The sequence below is a fragment of the Coregonus clupeaformis genome, unplaced genomic scaffold (genome assembly GCF_020615455.1).
Source record: "Coregonus clupeaformis isolate EN_2021a unplaced genomic scaffold, ASM2061545v1 scaf0152, whole genome shotgun sequence".
NCBI classification, from domain to species: Eukaryota; Metazoa; Chordata; class Actinopteri; order Salmoniformes; family Salmonidae; genus Coregonus; species Coregonus clupeaformis.
The window spans coordinates 319,849-345,405 of NW_025533607.1; the positions used below are offsets into that span (position 1 = coordinate 319,849).

General features: G+C 43.5%; 1 protein-coding gene across 1 annotated transcript in view; it reads left to right on the forward strand.

Moving 5' to 3' along the window:
- The first annotated feature begins 1,419 nt into the window (after nucleotides 1-1,419).
- The window catches only part of LOC121555815 (serine/threonine-protein kinase 40), a 35,054-nt gene continuing 10,916 nt past the window's right edge, over nucleotides 1,420-25,557 (forward strand). The window contains exons 1-6 of the mRNA XM_041869666.1: nucleotides 1,420-1,640; nucleotides 8,698-8,824; nucleotides 9,196-9,281; nucleotides 10,049-10,192; nucleotides 11,351-11,581; nucleotides 15,176-15,228. Coding sequence (XP_041725600.1) covers nucleotides 8,707-8,824; nucleotides 9,196-9,281; nucleotides 10,049-10,192; nucleotides 11,351-11,581; nucleotides 15,176-15,228 — 632 coding nt within the window. The 5' untranslated portion in view covers nucleotides 1,420-1,640; nucleotides 8,698-8,706. The remainder of the gene's footprint in view (nucleotides 1,641-8,697; nucleotides 8,825-9,195; nucleotides 9,282-10,048; nucleotides 10,193-11,350; nucleotides 11,582-15,175; nucleotides 15,229-25,557) is intronic.

Below are 25,557 nucleotides of genomic sequence, written 5' to 3' on the forward strand. Positions count from 1 at the left end.
ATCAGTGCATACCAAGCAGTCAAAACATGCTGAGACATGGCTGTGCTGAATAGACCTGTGGGTGGGGGATTCAGGTGAGGCCTTCCTTACAGTCTGCTGGGGAGAGAGAGATGTCAGACCAGAGCCTTACATAAGGGCATGGTTTATATACATTATATTCCTAAACCAATCATCCACTATTTTTCATGTTTTAATTAAAGCATATAAAGAGAGAATGTGCCATATCAATGGATGCGAATGGCAGACTGTTACAAGGCCGAGTCGCTTCCCACAGAATTAAATAGAACACTTTAGAAATATAGTGTATGTCCCTCTCTACCTCTAAGCTCTCTTAAGGTATGATTCATAGTTTCCTCATCAAAAGCTGTGGGCTGGACACTGTTAACCACACAGGCTGACAAGTGTTTCATGTGGCCAGGGGCATCCATTGTGCTGAGTCAACACAGGAAGACTAGTGCAGCCCAAATCACTTTGTGCCCTTTACATCCCCCCTTTTTGTTTGACAAGCCGCCCCTATTACCTACCCACTGGATCGAAACTAGTAAGTGGGGGAGAGATTATTGTTCCATAAGAGGGATGCTAAATTTGGATCAGCATGGGAGGGTCTGCTTGTAGAAGGATTCATTTTTTGGACCAAAGGAAATGTTAGTCAGCATAACAGGTCAGGGAGGAAAGGGAGCACATTTCAGACACATGGAACTATTATTTTTTCAGAGTGGTTCTGCACCTTTAATTTATGCTTAAAAGATTACTAATCAATCAAATACATGTACTGTATATGACTGTATAACTGTATAATACTCAAGTTATCTCGTACAATATGTATGATATGTACGATAGTCATGCATTATAATGAAGGTGTAGATATGTTTGGGAGTCAAACCAAAATCCTGTTATCCATCTGAGTAGAGATGAGGATAATGATAGGAATGTAAAGTTATTGTAGCCTATTTCATTCTCAAGGGACATTCCTCTCCCTTGCTAGATCCTTTCTCATGAATGGAGGAATTGTTTGCAATTAAGGATATAGAATTTCACTAAGGCACAAAGCTATCACAACATGTGAATGGAGCATTGAGTGTAATGCTGGACTTTTTGCTGCCACTGATTGGTTATGAATGGATACAATATTTGCTTCCAAGCTCACAATTTACTTATTCATTTTTGTATAACAGTGTTGTAAAACCATGTGTGCATTTTGAAACTATATTGAATTGAATTTGACACATAGTTTGACACTGAACCTCTGCTCAACGTTATGTCATTGCTAGTCCTCCTGTCGCACACATTTCATCAAACGCTCAATCAATCAACTGCATCTGCGAGACAAAATTACTAAACCAAATTATGTTTTTTTTTTATTGGCTGAGCAAGTCTGTCAGTCATGCAATTTGCGTCATTTCCGTTGTCAGGTGGCGCTGCTATGGAAAGATGCGATCAGAAAGCTGACGAATGGCAGCTTTTCCTGAGTGGTCATTTCGGTAATAGTGGCTAAAACAAACATAGCGCGATATCAACCCTCCATATACGGTCTCCTTTGGTTGGGGGAACCAACTTCGTATGCACGGAACAATACTTTTAAAGAAATGCCCATGCTGTAGCAATACAACGTAGACTTTCCTCGGCGTTTTCAGCTCGAGGTAAGTTGTTGATAAAGAAAAAAGACCTGAGTGAGCGAGGTGGCGAACGAGCTTGCTCTAGCGGTAGTAACGTTAGTAGTAGCTAGCTAGCATGTACTTTGTTTAAATGACCTCCCCGTTGTTCTGCGCAATGTGTATTGTTTAGCAGACAATGGGTAAATTGGAAACGGCACAAATTAATTGCCAGAAATACCATGCACATTTGTCATTGGGTCGTTCCTATGTGTGAACGGTGTGCATTGTTGTAGTTCGCGCTAGCTTTGGGTTGCTCGTGCCGAATGGACTTAGCACATTTAGCTAACCTTAGTTAGGCTACCTAGCATAGCTTCGCTGACGCCGATTATCGTACATTGTTTTGTAATTAACGTACCCACTTTTTCCATACACCATATATGCGCTGTGTTTTTACTAATTCCTGTTCGTTTACAAACTTATTTTGCTACAACATTGCGTTCGGGCGTGGGGCTTGTTTGTGAACGCTCGTGGGTTGTCGGTACTATAAATGGTACCTAGTTAGACTTTACTCATGTCATGACATAGCTAAGATCGGGGTGGCTCAATGGCTTGAGGACAAATGGTGATTGTTGGCGCTCGTGTCCGTTGTAGGAGTCAAAAGGGGTCGTGTACTTGAGGGATTGCATAGCTGCGATGCGTGGTCATTTCTCAAATGATAGCCTGATACAATGTTGCAACGGACACCCCCTTGTAAAATTATGTCGTCATTCCTATGTCTGTAGTTATTTTTTTGTGACCTTGTATGGCCAAGGGCATTCAAAATGTAACAATAGGCAGCCAGCTGCAAGATGGTAGGTAACCATAAGAGCGCTGAAGGCTGTTAAGGTTTCACCAATGTACATCAAACAGCAAAACAAATAGCCCATTACGAGCTAGCTAGGTATCTTTATCATGATGTCCAATATAGTTAGGGTGATTGACAGGTGCAACCTCAAGTCAATAATCCTTTGTTCAACTTCGATCACACGTGATTTGTGTGAATCAAATCCTCTGACAACATTGTGATAGCTTGGACTATTCTTTTTCAATTAATTATCAGGTTATAGCCTAGGTTCCAGGTATGAATGTGTAAAAAAGAGTTGGTTCTATTCTTTTTTATTTAGGGTTGGCTCCTTTAGCAATGCTTTTAGCAAATTATTTTGTTTTGCAACAGAACATGGTGTGTAATGCATGAATCATGCCGCTATAATAGGCCGTGGGTGGATCTCCAGTCACCTATGGTGGCCTTGTGTGTGTGTGCGCTCTCTCTAGCTATTTAAAGAGCGCATGTTCTCGTGGATGGTGTGGGAGATTCTCTCTCTGGTGCCTTTTGTCTGATATGATTCAGTGGGCTATGTTCCTACTCTCTCAGTACAGTCAGCAGCAGATAAGACTGCATCTTAGCATGCCATTGCACTGAAGTTATTCTTGCCAATCATTGTGTTGGTTTGACCTTTGGTTCTTGATCTATTGGTAGTTGGCTTACATTCGTCAAACTAATCTGAAGTCAAGTTGTGAGCAGCCCATTTCAGGGAAGCCTAAGGTGCATGCATTACAGAAAAGTAATTGTTTTGTCAGATGGTTTTAGGGCAGTACAGTGCTTTTGTAGAAATGCACATCTGAATCAGAGCCGGCAGGTGCTGTTTGTAATACTTACCTTGTTGGACAGTCATTTTAGCAGCATACCCTGTGTACTATTCCATCTCTGCAAATTGCAATGTCTAACATGGATTTAGTTTAGATGACTTGTGTAAATAAATAGTATGGTAATTGATTGATATAATATACTGCTCTCCTACAGTTGCACATGTGACTGGGAGTCATATGAAAAACACTGTTCATAAGCCTCCCTGGGTGATTGATGACTGCTTGAGATGGCGACAGACAGGCGAGAGACATGATTATGACACTGTCTGCTGTCTGGGATCTGAAAAAATCCTCATAGAAGTGAGAATTTGTGTAGGCCCACTGACTGCTGCAAACTGTCCTGTCCTCACCAGAGCCAAGCTGTGTGGCCCATGGCGGAATAGTTTCAAAGAGGAAAGATGTCTCATTATTCGTGGGTTAATTCTAATGTTCGCTGTGTTTGCTTAATGTGTGAGCATTTTGACTAGTGTTGCCTGGAATGCATACTTTGAGTTTTTTGGGTGTGTGTCAGTTTCAAATGTCTACTCTCATGCAGGTAATTCAAATGCAATGTTATTGCCCTCTATGCTCCCACTTTTTTATCAGCCCGATTCATCTCACCCTGGAACGTCTCTAGTAGGGTTGAAATTGTACTGGCATGTGTCCACTAAAGATCTACGGTCACCACAATGCTGTCTTTAGGCACATTGACCTACTATCTTTGTGCTGCATTTTCACAACAGAAATTCTCACATTGTTTTCACTCTGAAACGATGCCCCCTTTTTACACTCTGGGACATGTTTCAGTTCACGCTCTTATTGGTGTCATCCCTCTGACGTTTTAGTATTTCTGACAAATCCTAGTCCATGGTAACCCTGGGGGCGACTGAACCGAGTGATTCACTCCCCTCCAGTTGGTTCTGGGCATTACTTCCCTGTTACGGGAACCAGAGCGCATTTCATCACTTAGGAACTCATTATCAGCAGGCAGCAAGCAAAGCAAATACCGCTCAAAGATAGAATACCATAGGTCTTATAAAGGTAGGCAGGTTACTGTAAATAGATGTCACAATGTGTCACACACAGGTTCCCCTGGCATGTGCCTTCAGTTCCTTATCAGAAATGGTAGCATTGGTATTTATTTTTCTGTCATGAAAAAAGCCATGAGCCTAACCTTTTATGGGAAACTGTCTTCTGAGAGGAAGTCGTGGCCTTTTACTGTCAATGGTTGAAACTCACCACATAGCCTAGGCCACAGATTTTGAGAGAACCACGAACCAGTGCAGATTAAGTTTAAAGTTTTAATGTAATGTGCACAAGTACTGTGAAATGTCTTTCTTGCAAGCTCCAAACCCAACAATCCAGTAATCAATATCAATGTAGCACTAAAAATAACTTAAGATATAGAAATAAGAAGAATACAAAAAAGTAAGAAGCTATATACAGGGTCAGTTCCAATACCATATTTACAATGTGTAGGGATACTGGAGTGATAGTTGGATATGTATAGGGGTAAGGTGATTAGGCATCCAGATATATGATTAACAGACTAGCAGCAGCATAAATGATGATTGTATGTGAGTGCATGTGTGTAGAGTCAGTATACATGTGTGTGTTGGAGTGTCAGTGAGTGTGTAGAGTCCTGTGAGTGTGCATAAACAGTGCAAAAATACAAGGGTCAACTCAGTCAGTCCGTGTAGCCATTCTGTCAGCTATTTAGCAGTCTTATGGCTTGGGTGTAGAAGCTGTTCGGGAGCCTGTTGGTGTCATACTTGATGCACCGGTACCGCTTGCTGTACGGAAGCAGAGAGAACAGTCTATAGCTTGGGTGGCTGGAGTCTTTAACGATTTTCCGGGCCTTCCTTTCACACCGCCTGATATAGAGGTCCTAAGAGCTGCAGCAGGATTTTCAGAAAGTAATTGTAAAGGATTTTTTTCCCATTTTTTTTTCACCTTTATTTAACCAGGTAAGCCAGTTGAGAACAAGTTCTCATTTACAACTGCGACCTGGCCAAGATAAAGCAAAGCAGTGCGATAAAAACAACAACACAGAGTTACATATGGGGTAAAACAAAACAAAGTCAAAAATACAACAGAAATAAATATATATACAGTGTGTGCAAATGTAGCAAGTTATGGAGGTAAGGCAATAAATAGGCTATAGTGCAAAATAATTACAATTAGTATTAACACTGGAATGATAGATGTGCAAGAGATGATGTGCAAATAGAGATACTGGGGTACAAATGAGCAAAATAAATAACAATATAGGGATGAGGTAGTTGGGCGGGCTAATTTCAGATGGGCTGTGTACATGTGCAGTGATCGGTAAGGTGCTCTGACAACTGATGCTTAAAGTTAGTGAGGGAGATAAGAGTCTCCAGCTTCAGAGATTTTTGCAATTTGTTCCAGTCATTGGCAGCAGAGAACTGGAAGGAAAGGCGGCCAAAGGAGGTGTTGGCTTTGGGGATGACCAGTGAGATATACCTGCTGGAGCGCATACTACGGGTGGGTGTTGCTATGGTGACCAATGAGCTAAGATAAGGCGGGGATTTGCCTAGCAGTGATTTATAGATGGCCTGGAGCCAGTGGGTTTGGCGCGCGAATATGTAGTGAGGACCAGCCAACAAGAGCGTACAGGTCACAGTGGTGGGTAGTATATGGGGCTTTGGAGACAAAACGGATGGCACTGTGATAGACTACATCCAATTTGCTGAGTAGAGTGTTGGAGGCTATTTTGTAAATGACATCGCCGAAGTCAAGGATCGGTAGGATAGTCAGTTTTACGAGGGCATGTTTGGCAGCATGAGTGAAGGAGGCTTTGTTGCGAAATAGGAAACCGATTCTAGATTTAACTTTGGATTGGATATTCTTAATGTGAGTCTGGAAGGAGAGTTTACAGTCTAACCAGACACCTAGATATTTGTAGTTGTCCACATACTCTAGGTCAGACCCGTCGAGAGTAGTGATTCTAGTCGGGTGGGCGGGTGCAAGCAGCGTTCGGTTGAAGAGCATGCATTTAGTTTTACTAGTGTTTAAGAGCAGTTGGAGGCTACTGAAGGAGTGTTGTATGGCATTGCAGCTCATTTGGATGTTTGTTAACACAGTGTCCAATGAAGGGCCAGATGTATACAAAATGGTGTCGTCTGCGTAGAGGTGGATCTGAGAGTCACCAGCAGCAAGAGCGACGTCATTGATATACACAGAGAAAAGAGTCGGCCCAAGAATTGAACCCTGTGGCACCCCCATAGAGACTGCCATAGGTCCAGACAACAGGCCCTCCGATTTGACACATTGAACTCTATCAGAGAAGTAGTTGGTGAACCAGGCGAGGCAGTCATTTGAGAAACCAAGGCTATTTAGTCTGCCAATAAGAATGCGGTGGTTGACAGAGTCGAAAGCCTTGGCCAGGTCAATGAAAACGGCTGCACAGTACTGTCTATTATCGATCGCGGTTATAATATCGTTTAGGACCTTGAGCGTGGCTGAAGTGCACCCATGACCAGCTCGAAACCGGATTGCATAGCGGAGAAGGTACGGTGGGATTCGAAATGGTCGGTGATCTGTTTGTTAACTTGGCTTTCAAAAACGTTTGAAAGGCAGGGCAGGATGGATATGGGTCTGTAACAGTTTGGATCTAGAGTGTCACCCCCTTTGAAGAGGGGGATGACCGCGGCAGCTTTCCAATCTCTGGGGATCTCAGACGTTACGAAGGAGAGGTTGAACAGGCTAGTAAAAGGGGTTGCGACAATTTCGGCGGCTAGTTTTAGAAAGAAAGGGTCCAGATTGTCTAGCCCAGTTGATTTGTCAGGGTCCAGATTTTGCAGCTCTTTCAGAACATCAGCTGTCAGGATTTGTGTGCAGGAGAAGCGGGGGGGGGGCATGGGCAAGTTGCAGCGGAGGGTGCAGAGCTGGTGGCCGGGGTAGTGGTAGCCAGGTGGAAAGCATGGCCAGCCGTAGCAAAATGCTTGTTGAAATTCACGATTATTGTAGATTTATCGGTGGTGATAGTGTTTCCTAGCCTCAGTGCAGTGGGCAGCTGGGAGGAAGTGCTCTTATTTTCCATGGACTTTACAGTGTCCCAAAACTTTTTGGAGTTAGTGCTACAGGATGCAAATTTCTGTTTGAAAAAGTTAGCCTTTGCTTTCCTAACTGCTTGTGTATATTGGTTCCTAACTTCCCTGAAAAGTTGCATATCGCGGGGGCTATTTGATGCTAATGCAGTACGCCACAGGATGTTTTTGTGCTGGTCAAGGGCAGTCAAGTCTGAGGAGAACCAGGGGCTATATCTGTTCTTAGTTCTGTATTTTTTGAATGGGGCATATTTATTTAAGATTGAGAGGAAATTACTTTTAAAGAACAACCAGGCATCCTCTACTGACGGAATGAGATCTATATCCATCCAGGATACCTGGGCCAGGTCAATTAGGAAGGCCTGCTCGCTGAAGTGTTTTTGGGAGCGTTTGACAGTGATGAGGGGTGGTCGTTTGACCGCGGACCCGTTACAGATGCAGGCAATAAGGCAGTGATCGCTGAGATCCTGGTTGAAGACAGCGGAGGTGTATTTAGAGGGTAAATTAGTCAGGATGATATCTATGAGGGTACCCATGTTTACGGATTTAGGGTTGTACCTGGTAGGTTCGTTGATAATTTGTGTGAGATTGAGGGCATCTAGTTTAGATTGTAGGATGGCCGGGGTGTTAAGCATATCCCAATTTAGGTCACCAAGCAGTACGAACTCTGAGGATAGATGGGGGGCAATCAATTCACATAATCAAATGAAACCAGCATGAAAAAGCATTCAGCCTAGCCCTATTACATTTTTTGCCATCTTTAGCATTTTCACCAGAATTACACCCTTGCAGGAGCTGATGTTGCAGTAATCCTACTGCATTCTGCATCAAGGCATTTGTCATTCAGTGGGAGTACATGGATGTTTCGTTTGCATGCCACATTGTGGGGATTAAAGCTGAGGTGTCATCGCTCTCACCAGAGTCATCATCTGAATTAACCTTTAATGGCTAGCTATTCACACTGTGTTGGTAAACTTGTGGGAGGGCTTTTGTAAAGTGGTTGGGAGGGGTTCAAACCTCTCCTCTCTCATACCACAAGACAGACAGTCTGCTGCATTAGTCAATAGTCATTAGAGAACTTCTGGAGAGACCCAGGTATAGTCATGCAGTTTCATTGATAATTGAGAACTAATGTATTTTCTACTGTATGACACATTGATAGAATTTTGGTCAGAATCTTAGCGGTTTAATTATGCAGCTCAAAATTGATATTTTGCTAGTGGCCTGGAAGAACATCAAGACCGTATTAGCTAGTTTGAGAGAGTTGCTTCTTGTGGTCACATTTCTGTCCTACGCCATTTAACGTGCCTATCTTGATCTGATGTTATCTGATTTAGCTTTTTGTCACTGTGTTCTTCCTGCAGAGCTCCAGCATGTCAAAGCGGCGCTCTTTGGAGAGGGGGGCCGGAGAGACCTCAGGCAGGGCCAGCAAGCTCCTGTGTCCTGGAATAGCTGGAAGCAACGCCAAGAGGGCAGGTCCCTTCGTCCTGGGTAAGAGATGGGGTTTACTCAGGGGGAAAGGTTGGCCTCTTACAACTATGTGTGTGCGCGAAGGAAACAAGGAAAGAGTTGGGGGGATTCAGTTTGCCTGAGACAAGAATGTGAGGAATTTTTGACATTGGGTAGACGGCTCAGAATCTATTCTGCAGAGTTGTTGTTTCTTCAATCTTTTCAGGAAATGTATGCTGTTAGCTTTATTGTGAAACCTTAGCACAAGACTTCTGCTGTCTGCTAGATGACGTGTAAGAAAACGTTATGTTAGGGGTGTTGAAATTTGCATGCCTCCTAATGGTTTGCGTTAGGGCACACACACACACTCCTTACCTTTTGGTCATGCAGCTGTTGCCACTTCTTCTTTACAGGGCCTCGTTTGGGGAACTCGCCCGTGCCAAGCATAGTGCAGTGTCTGGCCAGGAAGGATGGGACGGATGACTTCTACCAGCTAAAGGTGAGTGAACACACAGACTCACACTCAATATCTGTTTCTTTTGAATTGTTTATTTTCATTGTTCGATGGAGATTAATTAGTCTCTTCAAACAATAGCTAGTTAGTTAGTGTCCAATAGCCATTTGAACCTTTGACCTTCTTAAACCGACGTCTTTGTTGGTGTTCAGTTATTCCTTTACAGCCCTATTTGAGAGCAGCAGCCTGCGCTTGCTTAGGGGAAGGCAAACTGTAGAGGCAATTTGTTTATTGGGGCAATCCAATAATCTGTTTTACACACAAGGTGTTTTAGGAGGAGGAAGAGTGAAAAGGTGGCTCCCCACCCTGCTTTGGCTCCAGTGCTAAGTCTATGGTATGACCCCTCCTTCAGTGTCTCCTGAGTGTGTTGACCGTAGCATTTAGGGACATGTGCCAAACATGCAGGCCTGTATTGTGTCCCCTCTGGCTCGCAACCCCCTCTTCCTAAGTGCTTTCCCGAGGCCTAGATCACCTGTCTGGGGTCAGCTGTTATGGTACATCTTTAGGCATTGTTGTGGGGAGACGACTGCATGTGGTTCATTGTTTAGGGATTTCTCCCCAGTCCCAGAGCGTCTGGGCTCGTGACCTCTGGGTCGAATTCATTAGGCGACACAGTAGCAAGATGTTTTGCAATGGGAAACAAAAACAAGCGTTTCTTATTTGACAAATCTTGGTGGGCCCTCACTGTTTCAGTCAGTTTTCTTACTTTTGGTGCCTAATGAACACGACCCTGCTGCTGCTTTCTGTTGTAGATTCTGACGCTGGAGGAGCGGGCAGACGCGGCCGGGGAGACCCAGGAGGAGAGGCAGGGGAAGATGCTGTTGCACACCGAGTACTCCCTCCTCTCTCTGCTACATAACCAGGACGGAGTGGTGCACCACCATGGCCTGTTCCAGGTAAATAGCAAGAGTTTACTTGGAGTGTCACAAACGTTCAGGTACATCGCTAGGCGCTGCTGCCCATTGCAATGTCTTTTAATGATGAGAACTTCACAGACCTGTACTGAATTACTGTGATTGTACATTATTCTTTCTGATGAGAGACTTGCATAGTTTTCTGCCAGCCTCCCAAAGTTATAATCAAACCCCCTACCTACCAACCACACTGTCAGGAGCTCTCACAAGTTAGCACATTGCGAGTAACCACACTGCACAATCCCAGTCCAGTTGAATTTAGAGGTACTTCCATAGAGATATTGAAGCACCTTTTTTTTTTTTCAAGCCATCACTTTCCCAGCCGACCACTCACGTAGAGTGACTCAGCCCTCCCGCCCTTCCCATTTCTTTATAACTTTGTTATTGTTCCATCTGCCGCCTCTCTCTCTTTCACAACCCTATTCCTGATCCTCGACGCGCTCTACCTAGAATAGCTACATTGAGCCGTGCGGCTGCGGCGTGATTCATTCAAGGCTACAGTGGTATTGATCGGTTTAATATAGTTCCATCTCCAAGAGGACCAGTTAATAATGATTTGTCTCAGAAAGCCTTTAGAGGCCCAGCCATCTCTAAACCTGGACAAACCAATACCAATGGTGAGCAGTTGGGGACGATGGCTCGCTCTGAGGTGAATAGAGAAGAATGACCTTTGTTATTCATCTCAACCCCCCCCAGGCTCAGTAGAGAGGTAAATGTGTCCTATTCACATTGGAGATGGGATGATTGTGCACAGATCACTGAGCCCTGTCATCTCCTCCACTATTCTCTCTCTCATAGCTGATTGAAGCCAGACTGCAACTTCACTCTGCTATGGAAGAGGTGGTCCATGTGATGCCATTTGGCACATACGATTTGGAAGCTGTTCAATTGTCATGACTTTTGTCAGAATGTATATTCTTTCTTACATGCTTCTAAAGAGATGCCCCAGAGTTGTGTTCTTTAGGGCACACCGTAGCAAAATGTTTTGCAATGGAAAACCAATGTTTTATTGGACAAGCCTTTTGTTTTGTGCTTACTGAACACTACCCATATCAACAGATCGTAACACGCACAGATAAAGAATATGGTCTCCTCTCTCATCACCCTAACCAACCCGCTCTCCCTCCCTGTCCACTTTAGGACCGGGCGTATGAGATCGTGGAGGACCCGGAGGCCAACAATGGCAAGGTGCGCCGGATGAAGAAGCGGATCTGCCTGGTGCTGGACTGCCTCTGTGCGCACGACTTCAGCGACAAGACTGCGGACCTCATCAACCTGCAGCACTACGTCATCAAGGAGAAGCGGCTGAGCGAGCGCGAGGCCATTGTCGTCTTCTATGACGTGGTGCGCGTGGTGGAGGCCCTGCACAAGGTGAGACCGACCAACAAAACGCGTACAGCACATTTGAGGGGATCAGTTTGAGGAAGACGAGGCGCTAATCTTGATCACATAATGCGTGTACCTGATTATTTGGAATGCGAGGTGATTTGTAGATCAGTGATTCTACTCAGTCCAACTACAATGTAGCTGTTTGGACGTGTTCGAAACAGTCTAAATCCATCTGCTTCTTGACTAAGGTTCAGTCTCTGCTATGTGCTTTGCAGATTTACTAGACTTTTCATTATCTGTTGATGGCCAGTTGTTTGGAAGTTAGTGATTTGTAGATCAGATTATCTGGTCAGTGCCTACTGCCTTGACAGGCTGACCTTCATGATCAAGTAATTGGTCACTGACTTGACTATATAGTAATCTAGAGCCAAGGTGACGCATAGCTTTGACAATTTGTTTTTGAAAGATAGATGTATTATCTAAGTGTATTTTCTTTACCGTCTCCAACTTGCACTACCGGCCAAAAGATTTAGAACACCTACTCATTCAAGGATGTTTCTTTATGTTTACTATTTTCTACATTGTAGAATAAAAAACTATGAAATAACACATATGGAATCATGTAGTAACCAAAAAAGTGTTAAACAAATCAAAATGTGAGAATCTTCAAATTGCCACCCTTTGCTTTAATGACAGCTTTGCACACTCTTGGCATTCTCTCAACCAGCTTTAGCTGGAGTGCTATTCATTTACATTTACGTCATTTAGCATACGCTCTTATCCAGAGCGACTTACAAATTGGTGCATTCACCTTATAGCCAGTGGGATAACCACTTTACAATGTGTTTTATTTTTTTATTTTTGGGGGGGGTGGGTGGGTGGGTGGGTTGTTGTAAGGGAGGGGTAGAATGATTACTTTATCCTATCCCAGGTATTCCTTAAAGAGGTGGGGTTTCAAATGTCTCCGGAAGGTGGCGAGTGACTCCGCTGTCCTGGCGTCGTGAGGGAGCTTGTTCCACCATTGGGGTGCCAGAGCAGCGAACAGTTTTGACTGGGCTGAGCGGGAACTATGCTTCCGCAGAGGAAGGGGAGCCAGCAGGCCAGAGGTGGATGAACGCAATGCCCTCGTTTGGGTGTAGGGACTGATCAGAGCCTGAAGGTACGGAGGTGCCGTTCCCCTCACAGCTCCATAGGCAAGCACCATGGTCTTGTAACAGATGCGAGCTTCAACTGGAAGCCAGTGGAGTGTGCGGAGGAGGGGGGTGACATGAGAGAACTTGGGAAGGTTGAACACCAGACGGGCTGCGGCATTCTGGATGAGTTGTAGGGGTTTAATGGCACAGGCAGGGAGCCCAGCCAACAGCGAGTTGCAGTAATCCAGACGGGAGATGACAAGTGCCTGGATTAGGACCTGTGCCGCTTCCTGTGTAAGGCAGGGTCGTACTCTCCGAATGTTGTAGAGCATGAACCTACAGGATCGGGTCACCGCCTTGATGTTAGCGGAGAACGACAGGGTGTTGTCCAGGGTCACGCCAAGGCTCTTCGCACTCTGGGAGGAGGACACAACGGAGTTGTCAACCGTGATGGCGAGATCATGGAACAGGCAGTCCCTTCCCGGGAGGAAGAGCAGCTCCGTCTTGCCAAGGTTCAGCTTGAGGTGGTGATCCGTCATCCATACTGATATGTCTGCCAGACATGCAGAGATGCGATTCGCCACCTGGTTATCAGAAGGGGGAAAGGAGAAGATTAGTTGTGTCGTCAGCGTAGCAATGATAGGAGAGGCCATGTGAGGATATGACAGAGCCAAGTGACTTGGTGTATAGCGAGAATAGGAGAGGGCCTAGAACTGAGCCCTGGGGGACACCAGTGGTGAGAGCACGTGGTGCGGATACAGCTTCTCGCCACGCCACTTGGTAGGAGCGACCGGTCAGGTAGGACGCAATCCAAGAGTGAGCCGCGCCGGAGATGCCCAGCTCGGAGAGGGTGGAGAGGAGGATCTGATGGTTCACAGTATCAAAGGCAGCAGACAGGTCTAGAAGGACAAGAGCAGAGGAGAGAGAGTTAGCATTAGCAGTGCGGAGAGCCTCCGTGACACAGAGAAGAGCAGTCTCAGTTGAATGACCAGTCTTGAAACCTGACTGGTTTGGATCAAGAAGGTCATTCTGAGAGAGATAGCAAGAGTTGGCTAAAGACGGCACGCTCAATAGTTTTGGAGAGAAAAGAAAGAAGGGATACTGGTCTGTAGTTGTTGTCAGAGGGATCGAGTGTTGGTTTTTTGAGAAGGGGTGCAACTCTCGGTCTCTTGAAGACAGAAGGGACATAGCCAGCGGTCAAGGATGAGTTGATGAGCGAGGTGAGGTAAGGGAGAAGGTCACCGGAGATGGTCTGGAGAAGAGAGGAGGGGATAGGGTCAAGCGGGCAGGTTGTTGGGCGGCCGGCCGTCACAAGTCGCAAGATTTTATCTGGAGAGAGAGGGGAGAAAGAAGTCAAAGCATAGGGTAGGGCAGTGTGAGCAGGACCAGCAGTGTCATTTGACTTAACAAACGAGGATCGGATGTCGTCAACCTTCTTTTCAAAATGGTTGACGAAGTCATCCACAGAGGAGGAGGGGGAGAGGAGGATTCAGCAGGGAGGAGAAGGTGGCAAAAGAGCTTCCTAGGGTTAGAGGCAGATGCTTGGAATTTAGAGTGGTAGAAAGTGGCCTTAGCAGCAGAAACAGATGAAGAAAATGTAGAGAGGAGGGAGTGAAAAGATGCCAGGTCTGCAGGGAGTCTAGTTTTCCTCCATTTCCGCTCGGCTGCCCGGAGCTCTGTTCTGTGAGCTCGCAATGAGTCATCAAGCCACGGAGCTGGAGGGGAGGACCGAGCCGGCCGGGAGGATAGGGGACATAGAGAGTCAAATGATGCAGAAAGGGAGGAGAGGAGGTTTGAGGAGGCAGAATCAGGAGATTGGAGGGAGAAGGATTGAGCAGAGGGAAGAGATGATAGGATGGAAGAGGAGAGAGTAGCGGGAGAGAGAGAGCAACGGTTGCGACGGCGCATTACCATCTGTGTAGGGGCAGAGTGAGTAGTGTTGGAGGAGAGCGAGAGAGAAAAGGATACAAAGTAGTGGTCGGAGACATGGAGGGGAGTTGCAGTGAGATTAGTAGAAGAACAGCATCTAGTAAAGATGTCAAGCGTATTCCAACAGTCTTGAAGGAGTTCCCACATATGCTGAACACATGTTGGCTGCTTTTCCTTTACTCAAGCTGCCAAGGCAAAGGGGTGGCTATTTGAAGAATCTCAAATTTAAAATATATTCTGTTTTTGTTTTTTTGGTTACTACATTATTCCATATGTGTTATTTCATAGTTTTGATGTCTTCACTATTATTCTACAATGTAGAAAATAAAGAAAAACCCTTGAATGAGTAGGTGTTCTAAAACATTTGACCGGTAATGTAAGTGTTTGTCGGGTTCAGAAAAATCAGAATGTTACATTTTTGTTATGTAGCCCCTCCGATAAGTCATCGTCCAAGATAAACCGCTCCTATAGTGCAGAAACAGCATTGACTTGAGTTGCTTTTGTTCCAGTGCTTCATTCAACAACAGTCTGACGGTGACTAATCTGATCCATCTCTACCTCTTTCCCCCTGCAGAAAAACATAGTGCACCGAGACCTGAAGCTTGGAAACATGGTGCTGAACAAACGGTAAGGGCTCAGATTCACGCTTTCATATTTGGTTCAGCCATGCGAGAGGCCCCATCTAGCGTATATCCGGTGTGCAACTGGCCTTCAACCCGAGCAGGGTCAAGTCCTCGCAGCCTCAAGGCAGAGACTGATATCCCAACCCAGTCCCCCTTCACCCTCCCACTTTCTTTCTCTCGTACGAGTCAGTGAATCATTCCCTGTGGTCGGGTTTGGAAGGCAGTGATGGGAACCTAGCGAGGAAAAATAGAGAGAGTGAGGAACGTGCCCTCTGTGTTCTCTGGGAGAGAGGGGGGTGGAACCGCACATGGTTTGAACTCTGGCTCATGTGCACATCAGGTCACAGTGCCTATAGGCCCTACAGAATGCAGCCAGCTCCTCATCCGTATAGCCCCCTTTCCAAACACCCCCTATCTCTTTTCAGTCTTATGTTCCAAAATCAGAAATTGTTTTTTACGTTGGATAAAATTTGACTCAGAGCTTCAAAATGGTACATCATAAACTGCAGTTGGAGAAAACATGAGGAAGTAATGCTGCTTTAAAAGTTAATAAACGTATAATCCCATTTAGGAAAAAAGGGCATTCAAACATTTTGCTATGATTTCACACTTGCTCTACATTAATCCTTAGGAAACATATATTTAGAAAAGGAATACTTTCACCAAATTGCCAAAATGGATTCTCTGAACATTAGTATCTCACCAAGTTCCCCCATTAGGCAAACCATTAACAGTATTAAATTGCCTATTGTTGTATAATAAAGATAACCTTTCACATTGAACAGCTACGTGTTGCTCTTTGTTTACTCCCGTTTAGCATTGTTCACACCCTCTTAAGCCTTAGACCCAACCATCTCTTAAATAATTCAAAAATGAACACCTGACTGTGGCCATGTGCTAAAGCAGTGAGGTAGTGCTTGAAAGACAAAATATTTCAAGATTAAAATACTTGTATTAACTTCAAGTGCTAAAGGTAGTAGCCTACAATTAGAAAAAACGTAACACATAAATGCTTAGGTAAAAACACTATCTAGGCCTATATCATGTGATCCTTTGAGTGACTTTGGTTCAGGTCATGTTATGATATGAACAAAGGAATCTAGCCTGAGAACATATTTATGTCTTGCCCTTTTGGAACAGGGCATGTAATGTCCATGGCCTTTTCATTGCAAAAGTCCTTATCTTCTCAAAAATATGTTTGCCGGGTTGTGTCCAGTCCAGGGGATGCTTGCACATCTCTGGGAGGAAGGACATCAATGTTGCACAGCAGCTGAAACCTGGTTCCATCGGAGTGAAAGCTCCTTGGCCACAACAACACCAGGCTCCAGACAATTTAAGCTGTAAAGGAGGAAGGCAGACAAAAATAGACAAGGCATTAAAACTTGCATATCAGTAATAACATTAATTGAACCCCAAGCAATAAGCTCAAGTACAAAGAAAAAATACCTGAAATGCTGCTTGTTCACCCTCGTTCATCTCCTTATACTTGTGGCGAAGAGCAGGTTTATGCTGAAAGACAAATTCCAGAAAAATAGGTAAAAAATATATAGCTTGTTATTGCCTGTTGACGGCTACAGCTGTACTAAAATGCACTGTAAACACACAACCTGTTTCCAGCCAAACAATGGTAATGCAGACATTACAAGATAACTAGCTAGATTTAGCAAACATTTAACTTAATCTTGCCTAAACATCAGACTTACCATGGTTACTCCATGTATTTTTATTAAAAATTTACACTTTACCGGTTGTACATGCTGTCGGTAGGAGGTGGAGATAGGGTATCCACAGGAAAGTGTTTACCCAACTTTTTCCGGTGCCAGTAGTTTCTGTCGCTTGTAATTTCAATTTTTTGACGAATTACACGTGATACACTATGTAAACAAGAGCCGAATGTAACCTAACGTAGTCATCTGACGCACGTTTCCTCACAATCAGCTGGAAGTGTTTGCCGTTCGGTCTGTGGTTTGGTTAGACTCTGCCATATTGTGCAAGTGTTTGTCACGTGCGAATTGCATCAGTGTTGAAAATAACAACCGGAAATTCAAACCGATATACAGACCAGCGTACAAAAGGTCAGGTTGATAACACTTCCCTGTGGATATTTTGTATCAGATTACCTCCGACATCGGGACCAAATCTGCGGATAACCGGTAAAGTATGTTGAAATGACGTTTGTTCAATATTCTGACTTGTAATGGGTCTGTTCGGGAATGCTGAGCCTACATGTTAGGGATGAGTATGTAACTATTTCACTCTCGGATTCTAAAAGAAGCTAGTATTCATCTTGCTAGCCAGCTAGTTGAACATGAAAAAAAAACTACCTCAGTCTATAATCCAGTGTAGATAGCTAGCTATTTAGTCATCATTTCATGTATACCTGTCACTTAACTTGGTTTGATTAGCTTGCTAATCAATTAGCATTCGCACCACAGTGGCTATTTTCATTGCTGACAAACATTATCGTCATGGCTTTGCACATCAGCAATCAACATTAACTTCAGAATGCAACTGGCCAGCTCAGCTAGCTAGCTGGCTATAATGTTACCTGTATGCAACTGTCTAACAATTAAAATGACATTTTGATACAGTTGAGCCAATAACGTATGCACATGTAGCTATATCGCCATTTTAACTGTAAGCTCTTACCTGTGTATGCATTATGATTCACGGCAGACAAAAACTTTCAAAATAATCCTTCCCACTATGCTTCAGACTGCTTTTGCCACAGAAGACAAAGCTGTGTCGATACCAGCAGCTGTATTCAGGACAACGCTGTTATTGAAAGCTGTAGCTACACTTTGCATGTTGTCCATGATGAAAATGAGTCAATCCAATGAAGCTTACAAATATCCGCAGTAGCAGAGATCAGGACGTGCCATTTGACAGGGAAGCCTTGAGTGACATAATTGAGACTCTTTCTCGTGAATGTCACAGCCCCCTCATTATCTCAACCAATCATGGCTAGGCAATGTTCTGTATTTTCTCCGTGGCCAAACAGCTTCGTGATTTCACATTTCAAATATATTTACAGATTACATACAAGTTTGTTATTAAGGCACATGAAAGTTCACATTTCCAAAAAGGCATTTCTGCAAAAAAATATATACATTTAGATGAAAAAAACAATTTTACTTTTGAATCCCTCTCCTGTGAAGTAGGAAACTGCATCATACGCCCAACTTCAAGAATTGGGGCACATACAGTGGGGAAAAAAAGTATTTAGTCAGCCACCAATTGTGTAAGTTCTCCCACTTAAAAAGATGAGATAAGCCTGTAATTTTCATCATAGGTACACGTCAACTATGACAGACAAAATGAGATTTTTTTTTCCAGAAAATCACATTGTAGGATTTTTTATGAATTTATTTGCAAATTATGGTGGTAAATAAGTATTTGGTCAATAACAAAAGTTTCTCAATACTTTGTTATATACCCTTTGTTGGCAATGACACAGGTCAAACGTTTTCTGTAAGTCTTCAAGGTTTTCACACACTGTTGCTGGTATTTTGGCCCATTCCTCCATGCAGATCTCCTCTAGAGCAGTGATGTTTTGGGGCTGTCGCTGGGCAACACAGACTTTCAACTCCCTCCAAAGATTTTCTATGGGGTTGAGATCTGGAGACTGGCTAGGCCACTCCAGGACCTTGAAATGTTTCTTACGAAGCCACTCCTTCGTTGCCCGGGCGGTGTGTTTGGGATCATTGTCATGCTGAAAGACCCAGCCACGTTTCATCTTCAATGCCCTTGCTGATGGAAGGAGGTTTTCACTCAAAATCTCACGATACATGGCCCCATTCATTCTTTCCTTTACACGGATCAGTCGTCCTGGTCCCTTTGCAGAAAAACAGCCCCAAAGCATGATGTTTCCACCCCCATGCTTCACAGTAGGTATGGTGTTCTTTGGATGCAACTCATCATTCTTTGTCCTCCAAACACGACGAGTTGAGTTTTTACCAAAAAGTTCTATTTTGGTTTCATCTGACCATTTGACATTCTCCCAATCCTCTTCTGGATCATCCAAATGCACTCTAGCAAACTTCAGACGGGCCTGGACATGTACTGGCTTAAGCAGGGGGACACGTCTGGCACTGCAGGATTTGAGTCCCTGGTGGCGTAGTGTGTTACTGATGGTAGGCTTTGTTACTTTGGTCCCAGCTCTCTGCAGGTCATTCACTAGGTCCCCCCGTGTGGTTCTGGGATTTTTGCTCACCGTTCTTGTGATCATTTTGACCCCACGGGGTGAGATCTTGCGTGGAGCCCCAGATCGAGGGAGATTATCAGTGGTCTTGTATGTCTTCCATTTCCTAATAATTGCTCCCACAGTTGATTTCTTCAAACCAAGCTGCTTACCTATTGCAGATTCAGTCTTCCCAGCCTGGTGCAGGTTTACAATTTTTGTTTCTGGTGTCCTTTGACAGCTCTTTGGTCTTGGCCATAGTGGAGTTTGGAGTGTGACTGTTTGAGGTTGTGGACAGGTGTCTTTTATACTGATAACAAGTTCAAACAGGTGCCATTAATACAGGTAATGAGTGGAGGACAGAGGAGCCTCTTAAAGAAGAAGTTACAGGTCTGTGAGAGCCAGAAATCTTGCTTGTTTGTAGGTGACCAAATACTTATTTTCCACCATAATTTGCAAATAAATTCATTAAAAATCCTACAATGTGATTTTCTGGAACTTTTTTCCCTCAATTTGTCTGTCATAGTTGACTTGTACCTATGATGAAAATTACAGGCCTCATCTTTTTAAGTGGGAGAACTTGCACAATTGGTGGCTGACTAAATACTTTGTCCCCCACTGTATGTGCCGTATGTGTGAAAGGAGTGCGTGTTAGTGAGGGCGGAGGGGGGTTGTGGACTAGTGATCTGGGAACAAATCGATAGTTGCATATCAGGATATTATTTTTGACGATATATCGTTTTGACAATATCACAATATTGTTTTTGTGCTAGTTGGCTGTACCTGCACCAAAAACATCAGTATTTTTCCTTCATAGCTAGTTTTCCATCTTTTTAAATAGGGAGCCAATTTGTTTTCAGCACTTTTATTTCCATGGCTGATCAAAACTTGTTTTCTCATCCTCTCTTGTCCCTCTGTAGCAGATGTATGGTGAGCAATATGTTTGGAACATCGAATCGCAATAAAATCACAGTATTGAATCGCAATACATATAGAATTGTGAGAATTGCAATACATATCGGCACCTAAGTATCGTGATATCATATCGTGAGATCCCTGGAAATTCCCAGCCCTATTGTGCACCCAGAGCCTCTCAAAAACCCTGGATTTCTTCATTTTTAAAGACACACAGGTTATTTATTTTTTTACAGTGAATGTGTATTTATCTAAATTCACTGTGTTATGTCTTGAGCCCATGAAATGTAGGAGTATGCTAGTGACTGTTTTGTAATAGATCAACAGAGTGCAGGCTTTTGCTATTCCTCCCCTTGGCTCCATGTGCTCATATAGTATGTCTGCATGTGTATGCTATTAAACAATGGGAAAGTGGCATATTAATGTGTCTGAATGAGTTTCATGATGCATACATCATATTAGTGTGCGTATAATCATGGATTTACATAATCCCACTCACACATACAAGTGGCCATACACCACCTAAATGTGAGTCTATGCACATAAAGCATTTTAGCCACTGCTAGGAAGTGTTTACTACCTCAATTCCTTCTCCCCACCCCCTCTCCACTACACACTAACGTACTGCGCAGCAGTGTTTCCCGATCCTGGTCAACTAAAGGCTTGTTAATAAGCTGATTTAGTTGAATTAAGCAAAAAGAAAAGTGTGCACCCCTTTGGATCCTCAGGACCAGGATTGGGAAACACTGCTGTGCGCGCACACACTGGGAACAGAGCCGGCCGGTGCCCGTAATGGTGAGCGCTAGGGCTGCAAAAAAACGAATTGTTGTATATATTTTTTTTTTTGTACCAAATATTGTGATTTTTACTTGTGATTATAGATCAAAACACTTGGGTAAACTGATGGCATCCTAGAAATGGAATGGTCATTCAAATTTTATGGTTGGAATACAGTGGGCACTTGGAATGCAGTTTTTTCTTATGACAACAAATGGAAAAAGTAAGGGAGGGGTTGGTTGTGACAGTAGGAACCAAAGTGTTGTCAGTGTTTCCCATGGGACCCTAATTAGATTTAAATAGGTATATTCAGACAGATTTGTCTTTTCCTCTCTGATTTAAGAACAAGCTGTTGCATAAACAATGCTGATATACTCCACTGCTGGTACCAGCCTGTATTAGAGCAAAAGTCTGCTAGCAGGATCTCAGTGGTTTAGTGAGATTTAGAAGCTTACTAAGACCAACAAGCTAGCGATTTGCAGAGAGCAAGTTACACAAATGAGTAGTATAATGTAGAAAACGTGGATTTATATTAATAAGAAAAGTGAAAAGCTGTGTTCTTGTTTCGACATCTGTTGAGAGCATGCTGTTTGGTCAATGCATGCATAGATTGGTTGGTTGTTTAGCAACAAAACCGAGGTGTGCGCGACTATGGGGGGAAAATAGACTGTGTTGGCTTAGTGATGACAACATGTAAGCTATATTTAATCTCTGTTTTACATTTGCACAATGAGCACTTGTCTCTCAAATACATCGTTACAGTTGTTGGTTAGCTAGCTAGCAAATTTTTGAATTGACCTAAAATCATTCAAAACACCTCAACAACACATGGTATCGATAACAAGATGAAACAAGCCACTTTCAATTCCCCACATGGAAGTTTCTTGTCATTCATCCTAGCAATCTGGCCATCCAGAATCTCAACAACACGCTGACTTCTGCACCATGGGAGCACACATCGTTTTCGTGACGTTGTCCGCTAACCCATCTATAGTGAATCTAGCATGAGGAAGTGCCTGCTTGAGGGGTGGGGCTTGGTGTTTGGGTAGTGGCCAAAAGAGGAGAGACTGAGAGAACTCTGAACTACAAGCAATAAATCAAAAGTAAAAAAAGTATGCGTTACAGATGGCTAAGTGGCATTTCAAAATATCGCAGCCTCTTGCGATATAGATATTGTGGATGTCAATTTCGCAATTTTAAATTAAAATTCGATTAATTGTGCATCCCTAGTGAGCGCCATGCGGCAGCCGTAGTGGTGATGAAACAAAGTGTTTTGTTTTGGCCGTTGGGGCTGCTTCACGGAACAGAGCAGACGAGTGGAACACTCTGTCCCAGCTGGAGACAAAAGGAGAGGCCTGCCAAAGGCCCTCCATAGCTCAGGGCTGACTCACCACGGATACACACGTCTTACACACACACACACACACACACTCAGCCCTCTATTTACTTTCTCTCCCTCTGCTCTGTCTGTCAGAAGGCTTTCTTTTTTTACTCAAACTGTCTTTGCTCGTTACTCCTTTTTCAGTTTTTTCTTTCTCATGATTCCCTTCTTCCATTCCCTCGTCTTCCTTTTTTGTCTTTCGCCGTTTGCTCTCATTTTGTGTTTCATGTGTGCATGCATACAGTGTGGGGGATGGATGGAGAGATGTAGGGAGGAAGGCCTCTCCCAGGTTTCTTTGTAGTGCTTTTCATATCACTCATCACATGGCCTGATGCAACGTCTGTCACCAATAGGTTTCAAACCAATTGATGACAGAGTTTCATGCAAATATAAAATAATCTGCATAGAACATTTTGCACATTTTCCCACCAGAGATGTTTTTCCATCAAATGGAATTATTGCGGATAAAAGGCTGTGCGTGATGACTTAGTGCAAATAAAAAATTACTTTTAATAACAAATTATAAGAAAAAAATGGTTTAGTCATTTAGCAGATGCTCTTATCCAGAGTGACTTACAGTTAGTGAGTGCATAAATTTTTTTTTTCTTCTTCATACTGCTTCCCCATGGGAAACGAACCCACAACCCTGGCGTTGCAAACGCCATGCTCTACCAACAGAGCTACACGGGACTTAAATGGTTTTCCATAACATTTTCAACTCTACCGATGGTTTTATCACAACTGTTGCGTTATATAGCAAATGTATCCACTCTAGTCTTGGCACGTGCACTCTAGCCAACAGCTCGCTCATACAGTGTGGGTAGGGTAGCCTAAATGAAGAGATTATTATGGATAAGAGCGAGATTATTTTGATTTGTCAAATGGCAGCCAAGCATCGATCACAATGTCACCAGAATAAGACCATCGATATTTATTGGAAAGGAGCATCAAGCTAATCAGCATTGGGCCAGTAACCAAAAGATTGCTAGTTTGAATCCCCGAGCTGACTGTGACAAATGTGTCGTTCTGCCCTTGAGCAAGGTACTTAACCATAATTGCTCCAGAGTCGCCAACAATAATGGCTGATCCCTGACTGTGACCCCACTCACTAACTTATTTCATCTGTTGCCTAATAAACTGCATGCTTTCCCGAGTCCTAGTGGGAGGACCACACAACATAGCCTATCATCGCGTGAATCCAAATTTACTTTGATATTTGTATTTATTTTTTATTTAACCTTTATTTAACTAGGCAAGTCAGTTAAGAACCAATTCTTATTTACAATGATGGCCTACACCGGCCAAACCCGGATGACGCTGGGCCGATTGTGCGCTGCCCTATGGGATTCCCAATAACGGCCGGTTGTGATACAGCCTGGAATCGAACCGGGGGTCTGTAGTGACGCCTCAAGCACTGAGATGCAGTGCCTTAGACCGCTGCGCCACTCGGGAGCCCATATGATGGCTATTATATTAATATTTGTGCATAAAGGTGCCATTTCTCGCATAATTAATTTTACAGACTCAAAAAGATTCCACCATGTCGAACGAACAAATTGCATGCCGACGTTTATAAAATTGTACCGACATTTCCTGTTTCCATCAGCCCGGTCATGATTTAATTTTTTTAAATGTGTCAGGTAATTAATTAGCATGAAATGGATGGAAACCTGGTTAATGAGGCTATTATTGTATCTTGCCAGCAAGTTGTTTTAAATAGCTGGTGTTTGTAGGCTAGTAATTCTTAAATTAACCATAACGTTGAGGGTGTACTTCAGGGTTGTAAGATGTTGGGTTGATCGCAAACTAGACTTGAGGCTGCACTTGTCAGGTCATCCCTCCCTCTCGTCCGTCTAGGCACAGTCTTTAGATGGTGAGGTGCGAATAATGCTTGTTTCATCAGGCTTCTGTCAGCTGACACTGACATCAACCTCTGATGCATTTAATCCCACTGACTGTGCTGAAGATTAGTTTACACCTTTACAATCATACCTTCCTCCCCTCACCAACTTCTCCCCGTCTTGCAAACTCAGTGTGCTGTATCATTGTCAGTAGTTTGCTTATGCAGGAAATAAACATTTGCAAATCAAACTAAAAAAAAGGTTTGGCTGGCAGTACCGGGTTGACAAATAAGTAAAAATAGCAACATTACAAAAATAGGAGCAGCTTTTAGTAGCATTTCATAGTGAATCTTTTTATTTTTTATTTATTTATTGGAAAGCCAAGTTGTCCTTTTTAATAATGTAAATTGTGTTGGATGGGACACTAGTCACGCACAGGTAAATCCCTAAATGTTTGAGAGAAGTCCTTAACCTCACCACCCTGTTCTAATGTTGTTTTTCTGAAGATAAAATCTCTCAATTAAATGTAGCTTCAATTGAGGGACTCCTGCTGAACTATTGATAGTTTTCGTTTATTTTTGAGTGCAATTTGTTGAACTTCATGCAGAGCCAGAGGATGCCATGTTCAACCCCTTTCCCATCAGTCGGGTTATTTTGGGCAGGACGGGGGGAGTCACAAGGGATGTTGAGGTTTCTGGTTTCCTGTCTCCTGGGGTCACATGACCAGAAAGCGGAGACGGTGTGGTTCTTTTGGTCGACCCAGTCCTAAGGGTCCCTCTCACAAGGCGAACACGCTATCTCATTCATGGAGAGGATCCAGAGTAAGAATAGCAACCGCAGTTGTGTGATGAGTGCCAGCAAAAGAAAGGCCCCCTTCATAAAGCAGCTTTTTATCTAGAGAGCCCTTCAAGCGCAGCCTCCTGTCATTGTGAAGTTCAAAAGGCTACTGTATTATAGACAACTCATGTTCACTAATCATTTTGAACAGCTTACTGCGATGGTAGACTATCTACAGTCGTGGTCAAATGTTTTGAGAATGACACACATTAATTTTCACAAAGTCTGTTGCCTCAGTTTTTATGATGGCAATTTGCATATACTCCAGAATGTTATGAAGAGTGATCAGATGAATTGCAATTAATTGCAAAGTCCCTCTTTGCCATGAAAATGAACTTAATCCCAAAAAAACATTTTCACTGCATTTCAGCCCTGCCACAAAAGGACCAGCTGACATCATGT